At 34.7% G+C, this 15,186-nt stretch overlaps 1 protein-coding gene across 4 annotated transcripts in view; it reads right to left on the bottom strand.

The window, feature by feature from the left end:
- The window catches only part of ZBBX (zinc finger B-box domain containing), a 149,392-nt gene that overhangs the window by 68,560 nt on the left and 65,646 nt on the right, over positions 1-15,186 (bottom strand). For all 4 annotated transcript variants that reach the window (XM_037841377.1, XM_037841383.1, XM_037841387.1 and 1 more), the window contains 2 exons: positions 10,376-10,550; positions 1,306-1,426 (listed from right to left, as the gene is read on the bottom strand). In XM_037841377.1, the coding sequence (XP_037697305.1) occupies positions 1,306-1,426; positions 10,376-10,550 (296 nt within the window). The remainder of the gene's footprint in view (positions 1-1,305; positions 1,427-10,375; positions 10,551-15,186) is intronic.

Raw genomic sequence — 15,186 nt, 5'->3', positions numbered from 1 at the left:
GACATGACAACAAAACCTGGCACAGAATAAGGACATTAGTAGAAAAACTGATGAAATCCAAATAATGTCTGTAATTTAGTCAACAGCAGTATACCAATGTTAATTTCTGAGTTTTGATAAGTGTACTATAGTTATGTAAGTTATTAGCATTAAGGGAGATGGTGAACAGTATATGGAAACTCTGTACTATTTTTGCAACTCTTCTATGTCTTATATCAAAATAAAAGGATTAACAGGAAAAAAAATCTGCTACATGAAAACCAGTTGAAAGTGGAGACGGGATATTAACCTGCCAAACAGAAGCTTCAGGGAAACATGAGGGCTGATTTTAAAAATCAGAAGGTTTGCCACTGAGAGGAGAAATTAGATTCTTTCTGTATTGGCTTAACAAGTAGAATTAGGACCAAGTTGATAAGCTAGCCAGAGACATGTTACACCTCACTAGGAGATATTTTAGTAGGCAGAATGCTCAAAAAATGGAATGGGCCACCTCTGGAGATGGTTTTGTATGACTGAAGGTATAGCAAGGCCTCAATTACCACTCCTCAGGGCCATTCAGGTGAGGTCCCTCATCATCTCACTCCTGAAAGTGGTCCAGAGACTAGTAGCATCCACACCACAATTACCTGGGAGCTGTCAGAAATGCAGAAATGCAAAATCTCCTGCCTCACCCCTGATCTACTGAAGAAGAATCCGTATTTCACCATGGTCTCTAGATGATTTGTAGGCACAATGGAATGTGAGAAGTACTACTGTAAAACAAACTGAAATTCTACAGTTCTCACAAGATTGTAAAATTACGAATTACTCTAACATGTACTGGTTTAATATTTTAAATAATTTAGGAAAAGGTACATGTAATGACACAGTAGTTGAATAAAATACATTTGACTACTATTAATAAAACTATAAAAGTCTAACTTAAAAGTAGAGTCTGAAAAATGCAGCCTTAAAGGTTTACGCTAATGTAAAACAACCTAATAGTAATACCTCTTCAATGCAATCTGTAATTTATTGCATTATTTACTATTATTCTTAAATTCTTTATCATATTATGTCTTTTTCTCACATATACATTTCCATTTCCTAAGGCATACCCTAAATTAATGATGTATCATATCATAAATAGAATTAAAATTCTTATTAGAACAGTAAAAGTTTCACAGGGATTGAAGGTTGCTTTAAAATTATTCATGCAGATAAGAAGCACACATATAAAATTGCTTTAGAAAGTTGTATCATACAAGCAAGGAATATAAATAACTTTTATATTTCTTATTCATATTGTAAAAATTTACCAAATACCTCCTGTGTTTTTTAAGCCATAATTTTTCTATGTAGGATAGACTGTCTTCCTTAAATTCAATCTCAAGAGGTTCTCTCCAAATTTTCAGATTAGTTTGTACTTCACATGCTTCCACTGAGTCTATAAAAATAAATACGATGTGAATAATCAATGTAACTTGGTTTATAAATTACAACATATTCTCTCAAGATATAAAACTTACCATTTTTGAAGCATAAATGCTTTTATATTTATCTATGTAATCAATAGTTTAAGGTTTAAAGAATGCACAATTGTTAAATATTGATTCATTAAATAACTGTATAGACAGTTTTCTTCATGAATCCCTCTATATGAAAAGATCTTATGATTCATACGGCTTTTTAAGGCAACAAATTATTTTAAATAAGGAAGATAAATACAAACAGGGTCATTTTATATTCTATAAACACACACAAACACACACACATAAAGTCATGTATTATACCCAGTGACAATAATATTTATACATTATGGGAAAGAGAAAATACATAATTCAAAATGACACCTGGAGGAGACAACTGTCTTTATGAATTTATATCTACATGGCAATTTACTTCCAGATGCTTAAGATATTTCTGAAGTGCAATCAATTAAAAACAACACTGAGATATTTAAAACTGGTTGGTATTTCTGGGAAAGAGGCACTATAAATCCAGTATTACTAGTCTCTCCCTCCTTCCAGATATCGTCCCTCTCTACAAACTGACCACAGTTCGGAAGAAAAAGTAGCAGAAGAAAAAGAAGTAACAAAGATGGGGAAAAATATTTTGTAAGCTCTAAAACTAGATAGTAGTCCCAACCTTATACTGCAGACTTTAAACATTAGCTTCTAGAAACAGCAATATACCAGCAATAGAAATAAACCAAAAAAAAATATGTGACCTCTTCTTATGCTTCCCAAAAAGTAGTTTTGAAGAAAGCAATTGGAGAAGGAAGTTCTGAGAAACACAAACCAAAATTCACTAACCTAAGAAGGCAGGCATTAAGGACATGAGCAAGTTATGAGAAAAAAAGAGATACTGTCATTTGGAGTCATCTACCAAAAACAAAGGATTCCTTGACAGTTCTGAATATCCATAACAGCTGTTTGGAATGACATATAATGGGAAACCACCCAAAAGATCATCAACATTAAAACAAATAAATCATGCTATATTCATCTAATGGAAGATTATTCAGCAGGGAAAATGAATGAAATACAACTATACACATACTCATGCATGAATCTCAATAACATAATATTGATGGAAAAAATACATCACAAAAGAACACATATACCAGGATTCCATTTATATAATATTCAAATACATGCAAAATTAATAATATATTGTTTAGGGATATATACATGTAAATCAAAAGGGAATTAAGGGAATGAAAAAAAACACTATATTCAGGTTAGTGATAATCTCTCCAAAGAGGAGAGAAAAAGAAAGGGGTCTTCAAATGGAATGACTGGTTTCTTATTAACATAGTGGCAGATTCACAGATTCACAGGTATCTACTGTTTTAATTTCTCCATAAGCTATACAAATTGTATAAATATTCTTTTGTATCTATTTAATAAATTATTTAAAACCTATTAGAAAAGGAAAACATTTATAAACAGATACACATAATACACACAAACACCCATATATATATATACATATTAATATATGGGTGTTCTATACTTATATATAAATGGGTTATATACGTGTGTGTGTGTGTGTGTGTATATATATACATAAATGGGTTATATATGTGTATGTGTGTGTGTATATATATATATATATCAAAAATCACATATCAACAAATGATCTCATCTTCTTAATTTTTCCCCGCAGCAACACTATTGATCTAATTATTTTATTTCAAAATAATATCCTCCCTTGATTTTGTTTTCTCTTGTTTCTCTTTTTAACTTTTTATTGTGGTAACATATATACAACTAAAACTTTCCCATTTTAACCACTTATGATAACACACTTTACCACTTTGCTCCTATATCTACGCCACTCTTTCTTTACCTTCTTTGCAGGCTTCTCATGTCTACCATTCCTCTAAATGCAATTCCTCCTGTATCTCTAGCCCCTTGTGCTACAATACATTCCATTTATTCTATGAGATTCAGCTATCCACACTTCATTTCAGTTCCCTGAACACAATATGCTCCCTCTATCACAGTCTTTGCATGAGCCATTTTCTGTACCCATTCTTCAACTTATATTTCTAGAACTCAACTTAAATCTTGGTTTCTTAGGGAGACTTTACCTAACCAACTGTATCAGTCAGAGTTCTGGCCAAAAACAATATACTCAAAGAAGTAATTTGAATTGAGGGTTGAATGAAGGGAGTAACTTATAATCATGTGGTAGGGTAAAGGAAACAAGCGATAGTGAAGCACCCAGAGACTAAAAATAGTGGAAAGCTACTACGAATTATAAGCTAGAAGGGCAAAGATAGAGAACTATTACAAAAAAGCCACTGAAAGCAATGCACATGGAAGAGAGGCCACCTAACAAGTGCTGAGAACATAACAGGGAGGCAGCCACTACCAAACACCAGAGAGGGAGAGAAAATACTTCTACTTCTTTCTTCTCTCACCCTCCAATGTCTCATTAGCGTCTCCAATTGGCCAATCCCAAGTAGAAGCCAGGAGCAAGGAAGCCCAAATGATGCAATATCTTGAGGTCAACCTCTAGGGGCACAGAGTAGGGAAAGAATGACAGAGAATAGATCTGTAGGGGTAAACACAGCATGACCTGCATAGTCTACTTATTTTGCATCTAAACATCCATTTTTCTCCTTTGTTTTTTTTGTTTTGTTTTGTTTTGTTTTTGAAAAAAACTTCTCATATCTGAAATATAGATGAGTGCAAAGTCCTATAACAATAATGCAAAATAGGGATCTATCAATTCAGTTGTACTTCCAACTGGAACTTAAATTAAATGTTATATACCACTAGTACTCTTCATATCAGGTAGCAGAAAAAAGTACGGAATAAAAATATATACAATTCAACATAAACATAACTGTTTCAATATTCATTTTTGTTGCTGGTTTTAGGGACTAAGTTGATTTGATTATCATAGCTTCCTTCTTACACTATCTATTCTAATTCACCTATCTTTCTGCCAGTGCCTTGGTAGGTTGTGTTTTTTTGTTTTGTTTTGTTTTTAACCTAGTGAGGTGACTCAAATCTTTATTCTCAAAGGATCCAAGATCATAAAGGCCCCCTCTTCATCAGGTTACCACAGTTTCCCACTGAATATTATTACTGGACATACGAATGATAATAAGTGCTTCCAGTGAATCCCTCTGTTCCAGATATAGTCTTTCATCCATTGTAAAGCAAGAACTCAGTTTTCTTTGATAGTTGTGCTAAATCAACACAGCCAGAACAGGGATCCATCTGGACTTTAGTTCAGTGATGATGAGCCCCAAAAGGCCAAGTGGCAGTCTCAACATATTATTTAATGGGAACATAATAGGAGTTTCATGGTATGTAAAGCACTCTGCAGGAAAATCACCCCAACCTCACAAGGTGTTTCCCAACTGGCACAACTGAAACTTTAGCAGATCATTCCATGAAATTATCAAGCCAGTTGTTTCTAGGTAATGAGGTACATATAAGACCAATGAATTCCATAGGTGTAAACCTATTTTTGTACCTCTTTCACAATAAAATGAATGCCTTGGTCTGAGGCAATGTTGTGGGAGTACCATGGTGACAGATAAGGCCTCTGCTGGCAGACACACAACAGGCAGAGAAAGCAAATACATATCTGGAACATGAAGCTTTCTCCATGAGGACAAATAACTTCCACTCTTGATAGAAAGGGTCCAATATAAACATTCTGTAACAGATACCTCCCTGCTCAGAAATCCATGTAGCATAATGCCATCAGTATAATGGGAAAGCATTTTCTTCTGTGAAATATCAAGGCTATCAAGGTCCTTCCAGACTATACAATGATAGAAAGTAGGGAACTTGGTGTAGGTCTGGAATAAGACTGTGAAGGTATACTGCTATACTTGCCACAAAAAAGCAAACTGTTTCTGATTACCTTTATTAATAGAAATAGAAAAGAATGTAATTGCTAGGTCTTAGGTCAGAAAACTAAAGCCCGTGGGCCAAATCTGGCCCAATGCCTGTTTTTGTATGGTATACAAGCTAAGAATTGTTTTTGCATTTTTTAATGATTGGAAAAAATGCAAAAGAAGAATTAATGATGTGAAAATTATATGAAAATAAAATTCCTGTGTCCATAAATAAAGTTTTATGGGAACAGAGCCATGTATATCCATTTATGCATTGTTCATGGCTGCTTTCATGCTATAACAGCAGAGTTGAGTAGTTAAAGCGGAAAGCTAATGGCCCACAAAGCTTAAATTATTTGCTTTCCAGCCTCGTACAAAAAAAGGTTTCTAACCCTGTGATAGGCCAATAGCTGACTATCAAGTCACAGAGAATATATTGATTTCCTCCATTCAGGAGAATATATCCAGAAAAGCAGCTATGATTGGCATCATCATCTGATTGAGTTTAGTAAAAGCTAGTCATTCTCCAAGACCACTGGCTTCACACCAAAGAGGCAAGTTAAATGGGGATATAATAAAAGCATTACTCCTGGATCTTTCAAATCTTTGATGATGGCATTAATCTCTGCAATTCCTGGAAATGTAGTATTGCTTCGTGTGCTCTTTTAACATGGAAGTGGAGGGACAGTTCTAGGGCCTTCCACTTATGTTCCCACTATAACAACCTACATGCCACTGGTCAGATTACCAACACAGGGATTCTGCTTGTTACTAAGTATATCCACTCCAAATATAAATTCAGGACTGGAAAAAATAACCACATAATAGGTCCACAGTCCCAATGAACCCACCCTGAGAAGAATGTAAGAAATGATTCTATCTATCACTTAACTTCCATAAGCCCCTAACTCAGACTAGTGGATTACAGTGATACCTTGTGTCCCCAGGGATGTGTCTATTCAGAGCCAGAATCTAAAACTCATCTGAATTTCTTGGTATTGCCTTTCCTAAATGCATATTTATCTTGCATATATATAGCCACACATTCTTCTATGGAAGTTTTGAGGGAAGATATAGAGGGTATAATTATGGCTGCATTGCAGAAACCTTTCTTAAAGGATCCTCATCTCCTGCGGGGCTCCAGATCTAGGGACTAGCTTTCATCTTAGAAATTGATATAGACTCTGAATCCCCAATATGGTGGCTTTAGTAAGATTTTTGCCCATCAGAAAAAAATTTTCTGTCTTCTTAGGTAAAACAGTAGACCATACCACTTTTTCATTCCTATGTACCCCAATTAGCAAAACACTGCAAATCAAAACATTCTGATTACTAGCTCTTCCCTGTACCTTATTTTGCTGATTTTTCCACCATATCATTCATGTGCCAACACCTGGCCTCTACCATTCAAGGCATTTGTAATTCTATTGAAATCAGGTAGCTCAATTCCCCTGAAGCATCTCCCTCCACAATCACCTTCAGTCTGTGGAAGAAAGAGTCATGACAAACCTTTTTAAATAACCTAGTGCTTAATGCCTTGGTGATGGGAAGGTCCTCTGAGCCTTCCTGGAGTGTCGAGTTTAAGGATGGCTCAGTAGGTTGCATGTAATCAGTTTTAACATTCTCATCTCCCAGAGCCTAAAACATGTTCCCCTACAAAATTACCAGGGAAGTTCCAATATCTCAACTTCAATGACTGTAAAACCACCATCAAGTCCAGACTTCAACTAAACAAACTAGCATTCCTGAAGTGCTTAAGCCAACACATTAAATTCAAATCCTGGGTGAGCACATTTAAATGTACATATAAATTCAGCCTGCTTTATATTTTATGTTCCTTAATCTAACACTTAAAATCTATTCTTACATATGGTTCCCAGCTTGTGTGACACAAACCGACAAGATGCTGCAACTTCTTCAGTGCATGGTATTTTCCCCTGAAGTAGGCATTACACTTCTCCATCCAGGTTATGCTGAATATTCAATTAATTCTTTGACCTTCATATAGACTACATGTAGTAAATTCCAGAAGAGTAGGGATAGTGACTACTTTTGCACATCACTTTCCCTAGCACATAGCATACACTCAATATTTGTTGACAAAATGAATATAACTGTGGTGGTTTGGAACTATGAACCCCAGGTTCTTATACTTAATCCATTCCTGTGGGCATGAACCCATAAATAAGATCTTTGATGAGGTTACTTCAGTTACAATGTGGCCCAGCTGAATCAAGATGGGTCTTAGGATTGATGTTCTTATAGGGAAGGTCATAGAGAGAGAAAAAGCCTTGAGAAAGAGCCAGAAGTAAATGGAACCCAGAGAAGCCAGGAGAGGCTGCTCCGTGCATTGTCATGTGACAAAAAAGCCAAGGATCAACGATCATTGTCAGCCAGCCCCAGAACTCCACAGTCCTCTAGGAGAAAGCACTGCCTTGATGACACTTTGATTTTGGACTTCTCCTAGCCTCAAAAGCATGAACCAATAAATTTCTGTTGTTCAAGCCAACCCATTGCATTGTATTTGCTTTAGCAATGAGAAAATTAAAACAATAAGAAATATTTTATGCCACTAATATTTAAAATATTATTCATACCCAAACAATGGCAAAAGATAAGAAAAAGATACTGACAAAAAAGAAATAAATAAAAGTAGCCAATAATTATTTCAAAAGTGATTGGTGAAAAACAAGATAAAACAATAATCATTTATTGTCTATCAAACCAGCTAAAGTTAAAGGATTTCCAACAGGGAAAACAGCCCTCTCACACACTTCCAGTGGGAACATAATTTGATATAGTAGTCTTTTTGGAGGACAATTTGACAACATTCATCAAAATAAAATAATAGCCACTGACACAGTATTTATACATCTACAAATTTATTTTAAGGTAAATGCACAATTGCACAAATTGTTAAGAATGGTCATGATAACTTCTCTTATAATAGTGAGACTTAGAAACAAAATATCCATCAATAAAGGTCTAGTTATATAAATTATTGCATATAGAATACAGTGTAACAGTTACAGATGATGGTGTTTATCTGTATCTATAAGAAACGTTCTCCATGACAGAATCTAAATAAAAAAGCAAGTGAAAAAAAAAAGCACATAAAGTATTACCCTATATGTGCTTGAGTATGTCTGTGTGTGTATAACTGCTCCTATTGAAGAGTGTGCTGGTTTGGAGCTGTTATGTACCCCAGAAAATGACATGTTCTTTTAATCCATCCCATGTTCCTTTAATAAGGGCAGACCTATTGTGGGTGGGACCTTTTGGCTAGGTTATTTCAATTGGGATGTGGCTCAGCCCATTCAAGGTGGGTCTTAATCCTTTAGTGGAGTCCTTTATGAAAGGGTAAAAGGCAGAGACTTTTGGAGAGAGTTCATAGACAGAGACAGAAAGAAACACCCCAGAAGAAATAAGCAAGGATCCACAGGAGCTGTGAGAGAAATGCTCAGAGACATATGGAGACAGCCATTGAAACCAGAACCACAATTGAAGGACCAGTAGATGTCGCCATGTGCCAGCAGCCTCTCCTAAGACGAGGTATCTTTCTCTTGATGCCATAATTTGGACATTTTCATGGACTTAGAATTACAAATTTGTAACCTAAAAAAACCCCATTGAAAAAGCCAACCCATTTCTGGTATATTGCATTCAGGCAGCTTTATCAAACTGAAACAAAAAGTATGTGCAAAAATATTAACATGAGTTATCTCTAAAAGGTAGGATTATGCCATTTTCATTTTCTTCTTAGTGACCTTATGTTACAGCTAAATTTTTTTAAATAATCATTATATCATAATATTTTTATAATTAGTTATTTCCATTTTGAAATCAATTTTTTAAATGGTTTTGAACTTGTATTCTGGTCCAATGATTTCTCAAATCAGTACTGATACAATTTTCAATACTATATTTTTCAGCATGGACAATCACTTCTATACATTTCTATAGAAGACTTAGTCCACTTAAGAATAAAAAAGTAAAAAAAAAATACATTAAAACATGTAAATACATATAAAAAGCACTTAACACAGTCAATGAGAGTTATTTTGAGATACATACAAACTAAGAAGAGAAAATGCAAATGAAATCTTGGAAATGTTAATAAAATCGGTGCATTGGAAACAAATGTAGGGAAAAATACTTGAAAGAGAGAACATTAGTAAAAATATTTGATTATAATTGGAAATATGGTATTCTTTTTTGACATTAGGAACTACCTTAGGTTATAAATGAGGAAGAAGCAAGAGAGTTCCTTCACTGGAAAAGAATGAAATAAAAATAGTAAAATAGGATGCTGTCAACTAAGATACATGACTGAAATTTATAATCAAATATTTTGTCTTCAATAAAACATAATAGGAGATCTCTGCAAAATTCAGAGAAATAAAATTAATACATTTATTACTTTAAAAACATTATAGTTTTCCTTAATAGATACTAGAGATTTAAATCAAAGCTATTATACACTTCAGTCGTCTAGGTCATTCAGGGTCTAGAACATGGGTGTGAAAATCATCAAGGAAAAATACAGACAAAAAATTTTCTTCAAAAAGAAATAAAAACAATTAAAACACAAATCAATTATCCCCATGAAGTTCACAGTAGTTCTTGAAATATATTTTTAAGGACACATAAAAATTAATTATTTCTCTATCTCACAGATCCCCCATTTTATGTGTTTTATTTACTGCTTAAAAAGGGAATTGGTTATCCTAACAATAATCTCCATCTAGGAAAGGGGGAACTGGAGGAATCCAATTCTCCATTCATTTGACAGCCTAAATTTACATGGAAAACAAATGCAGATATCCTCAAGGCTCATTTCATTGACCTATAAATATTAAACCACTAACCAATGGTCATACAATGCATGCTTCCTTGCAGGAGTTATATCAAACAGCTATGCCAATGTTAATAGTTTTTGAACCTCACATTTATGTTCAGAAAGAATGGAGATAAATAAAATAAATTCAACTTTATGTGACAATATTCATGTTATAAAAATAGTCTCACCTGGTTTTGTTCCACGTAAGTTCTCTTTCTCAGTGTTCTCATGATTTCCAGTTCTCCATTGATTTAAAACTTCCTGAAAAGACCTAGCAGAAGCTTCTTCATCAAACGACCCTTCACACAGGGGTCCATCTTTTTTATTTGTAGATTCTGCTCTTTTTGATGTTGTCATTTCCACCTAAACCAATTAAAAATTTATCTGTGTTTCACTGAACTTTCTGTATCTTAAAATACAGGCAGTATTAATTATTAGGCATTATAAATTAGGCATTATTTATTTAATTTAGAGTGTTTTTAAATTGTACATATATGTGTGCTTTATTGTTTTCTTTAAAACTCTATCTGGGATCAAGGACCTAAAGATAAGACTTAAACCCATAAAAGTCTTAGAAAGAAATGGGAAAATCTACAGAATCTTGAATTTGGCAATGGATTCTTAGATATGACACCAAAGGCATAAGCAACAAAAGAAAAAATAGATAAGTCAGACTTCATCAATATTAATATCATTAGTTATTAGGGGTATGCAAACCAATATCACATGAGCTACGACCATACCCACTAGGATGGCTACTACTGAAAAAAAGATAGCAAGTGTTGACAAGAATGGGAGAAACTGGAACCTCTACACTGCTGGTGGGGGCATAAAATGGTGCAACAGCTGTGGAAAGCAATCTGGCAGTTCTTCAAAAAGTTAAACAGAGAATTAAGAGTTAAATATTGCATGATTTCACTTATATGAAAGATTTAGAATAAGCAAATTAATGGAGACTGAAAATAGGTTAAAGGTTACCAAGGGCTGGGTGAAAGGGGAACAGACAACTACTGTTTAATGGATATAGAGTTTCTGTTACGAGTAATGAAAAGTTTCAGTAATGGATGTGGTGATGGCAGCACAACATTGTGAATATAATTAATGCGACTGAATTGTGCACTTAAGAAGAGTTAAAATGGGAAATTTTATGTTTGATATATATGTTACCACAATAATTTTGAAAACTCTATCTGGAATTATATTAGTCTGTTCAGAAATTATTAAAACTAAAAGTGACATGATTAATGATTTATCCCTATGTTATTCACCAACATTCTCCCGGGAAGACTGATAAACTTGTATCTACTCTTCCTGCTACATCAATCTCCTATTCCCTGCAAACAATCCAAAACAGATAGAGCAGCTTTTGAAAATGTAAATCGCATCATGTCACTCCCTGCTCAAAATTCTCCTCTCTTGACTCTCTTTAAAACCTCAATTTCCTACCAAAGCCTGTGTACTTCCCTGCCTCTTACTCATCTACTTCCATTCTCCCCTTCACTCATGCTGCTTCAGCCAAGCTTACATCCTTGTATTCCTGGAACTCATCAAGCACATTGCCAGTTCAGGGCCTTGCACTAGCTTTATCCAATGCCTGAAATGATCCTTCCCCATATCTTTATACAGCCATTTCCCTCAGTTACTGTGGTAATCTCACCAACTCATAGAGGTCTTTGCTGACGATTCTAAAAACATAGTACCTTTTCCTATACTTTCTAGGACCTTATCTTATTTTTCTTTCCAGAATGTATATCCATGTGAATTTCTCTATGATTTTTATTGCCTGTCTCTCCCCATTATGTCTTTTTCTTCAGTGTCAAGTGCAGTGTCTGACACAAAGTAGGTGCTCATTAAGTTATTCAAATGAATGAACAATTAATTAATGCATATGAAACATTGCATGCTTCTCAGCTTAATGATGGAAGGGAGAGAATGAATTCAGTACAAAATATAGATCCATGCTGAACACACAGAAGAAAATGAAAGTAGGATTTGGCAATTTTCCAGTGAACAAGAGCCAAATTAGCAAATTCTAGCAACATAAAATCCATACCAATGCTGACTGATCAAATATGGATACATAAACTGATCAAATTGCTAAATCCCCATTATGTATCTTTGAGTCACAAAAGTAGAATCCTTTATGTTCAACCCTTAACTGCAAAATAAACAGACTTAGAATACAACTGAGAAAAGAATGTTAAAGATTCATACCAAAAAATAATAATCTAAACAAAAAGTTTCTGAGAAACTGGCATAAACCCCAACTAGCTATTGGCCACAGGTTAATACTTCTAACTGCAGGAGCAGGTATTTAACTCAGAGGAAGTGATATCTGAACTGGGTGTTGAAGGATGAATGAGAATTTTATAGGGAAAAAAAAAAGCAGCAAGGACAGTATTAAAGAAAGAGAGAATGGAAAACATACTAAGACCCAGAGTCATAAACAGCATTATGGCAGGGAACTATAAATACTTTGTATTGAAACAGAAAAAAGTGGAGTGTGAAAAAATATGAAGGGTTGAAAGACAAGAGGGCCAACAAGATTAGACTTAAATCTACTGGAAACGCTGTCATTGACAAGTCCCACACACTAGTGTAGGGGCAAGAGAGTAATTGGGGATTGGTGGGTTTGGATGCAAGGAAACCAAGATGTCACTGCCATTTGCAATAACTACACCCTCTTCTCCCAGGAATTTCAAGATTTTATTATATGGATATAATTATAAATGTGCAGAGCAATATTTTTCAAGATTTCTTGAAAAATCATATCATAAACTATATCAAGGTTTGTACTGAGAAAAGATTGGAAACACCAACAATGTTCATCAGTTGAAGACAGGTTTAAAAAAGTCATTTCAAAGCCAGCAGGTGAAATATTTACAGCCACTATGCAGAATTAGAAGGTTATATAATGTATTAATATTGATATCAAAACTATATTGTTAAGTGCAAAAAGTATGCTCACAGGGCAGTATGTAAAGTATATTAATATTGTGTAAAGAAATAAATGAGAAAACTGGAAATATCAGTTGACTCCCAGAAGAAGAGAATGAAATGCACTTTTCAAATTATAAACCTTTTGTACTTTAAGCAAAATCTAATGAGCATATCTGAGTTAAAGAATCATATGAAGAAAGTAGAAGAGACCAAACATTCAAGAGAGTTTTTACATGCATGGGACATGGTGACAGATTTGATATATAGAGGAGGAAGTGAAAGGACTCAAGACAATAATCACAAATATTGGCTTGGAAAGCAAGATAGGTACCAACAACAGCAACAGCTTTAGGTTTGGATAAGGGTGGATGGATTTAGTTTCAATTTATTGAGTTCTAGGAGTATGTGGAGTAGGTATTTATAGTATGTAGTAAGTAATAATGAGTGTGTGTATGTATATATGCTGCAGTAACAGAAAAAAAAAACCTGAAACTTCAATGGCTTAACACAAAATAATTTACAGATTCAGTGATTCCAGACGCTTTCCATGGCAGCTCCTTTCCAAGCAATGAATCAGAGATACAAGGCATTTGCATCTTGTAGCTAAGCCAATGGGACACCTGGCTGCCACACAGATGTGGCAGGATAGGAAAAAGCCAGAGGGTTAGATACTGGCTCTTAAATTCTTCAGTCTGGAACTGTTATGTATTGTTTCCACCCAGAGCCCAACATTAGCCTGCCCAATTCTAAAAGGATAGGAATTTGAGGGAGCCCATGGCTTTATGATGCCACATGGTATTCTTGCAAGATATATTTTAATCCACACTTTCCAGAAGAGAAAAGAGAGGATTAAAAAGGCTAAGTAATTTGCCCAATGTTACAAAGCTATAAGAAAACCACAGTTGGTATTTCAAATCCATGTTTCAGCCTCTAAAATGTAAGCTCTTTCATGAGTTGTACCCCTTTCCACTGATACCTCATTGGCTTGAATCCTTATAAAAAAGCCGTAAGAAAATTATCAGGCTTTGGCACCACCTTAACTCTTCCAGGCATCAGAACAAAAAAATCTTTCTAAGGCTGGGGACTATCCTACAGTTAGGGTGAAGAACTGCATCTGCCCAGAATAATGGTAAGAGGATGTCTTTAGGAAAATAGCTCTCACAGCAAATATCTTAAAAAGTGAGTGCCCAATAAAACACATTTGAATCACTTGTGATGTGAATGATGGAAATGTTTCAGTAATGGATGTTTGTGATGGTAACACAACATCATGAATGTAATTAACAGCACTGAAATATATATCTGAATGTGATTAAAAGGGCAAATGTTAGACTACATAAAAAAAATAAGATTACTGATCTGTAATCCAGATTTGGAAAAAAAAAATAAAAACAGAATTTGGGTAGCAGACTCAGGAATGCACATTTTTAAACAAATTCATCCAATGCTTCTGATGCTGATTACAGAATGAGAATCACTGCTCTCCAGCATGGAGGAGCTCAGTGTGGACATGTACCATGCACGGGTGCATACTGAGGGTGTATAGAAGTGACTCCAAACCACGGAGGAAATTGTTAAAAACTACACAGATATGGACCCCACCCACAGAGATGCTGAAATCAGTCTTGGGTGTTTAATGTTTCTCCAATTGATTTTAATGTACACCCCCGGCTGAAGCCACTGAAATAATGGTTCTTAAGTTATGACAAGAGGTAGAGGGTCCATACAGCATAAACCTATGGGGACAAGAGGAAATATTCATTATAGATGTTAGAAGAACAGACAGGAGAGTAAATTCTACAGGTTCATAATAGGGCTAATTACTTAATCCCTCTGCCTCTCTCATCTATTAAATGGGGGGAGGGGTTAATAACAGCACACAATTTATGAGGTTATTGTGATTATTGAATAACATACAACAAATAAGGCACCAAGTACAATGTTTACTTAAGGTGTACAATAAATGTCAGCTCTTTATTATCACTATTGTTATTGATAGAATAAACTAGATAGGATGGCACAAGAAGAAGAAAACTTCAACATCCGTGTAGAGGTTAAA

Source organism: Choloepus didactylus, chromosome 1 (genome assembly GCF_015220235.1).
Source record: "Choloepus didactylus isolate mChoDid1 chromosome 1, mChoDid1.pri, whole genome shotgun sequence".
Lineage (NCBI taxonomy): Eukaryota > Metazoa > Chordata > Mammalia > Pilosa > Megalonychidae > Choloepus > Choloepus didactylus.
Note: the sequence above shows the minus strand (reverse complement) of the source record. Positions and strands in the feature narration are given on the sequence as shown.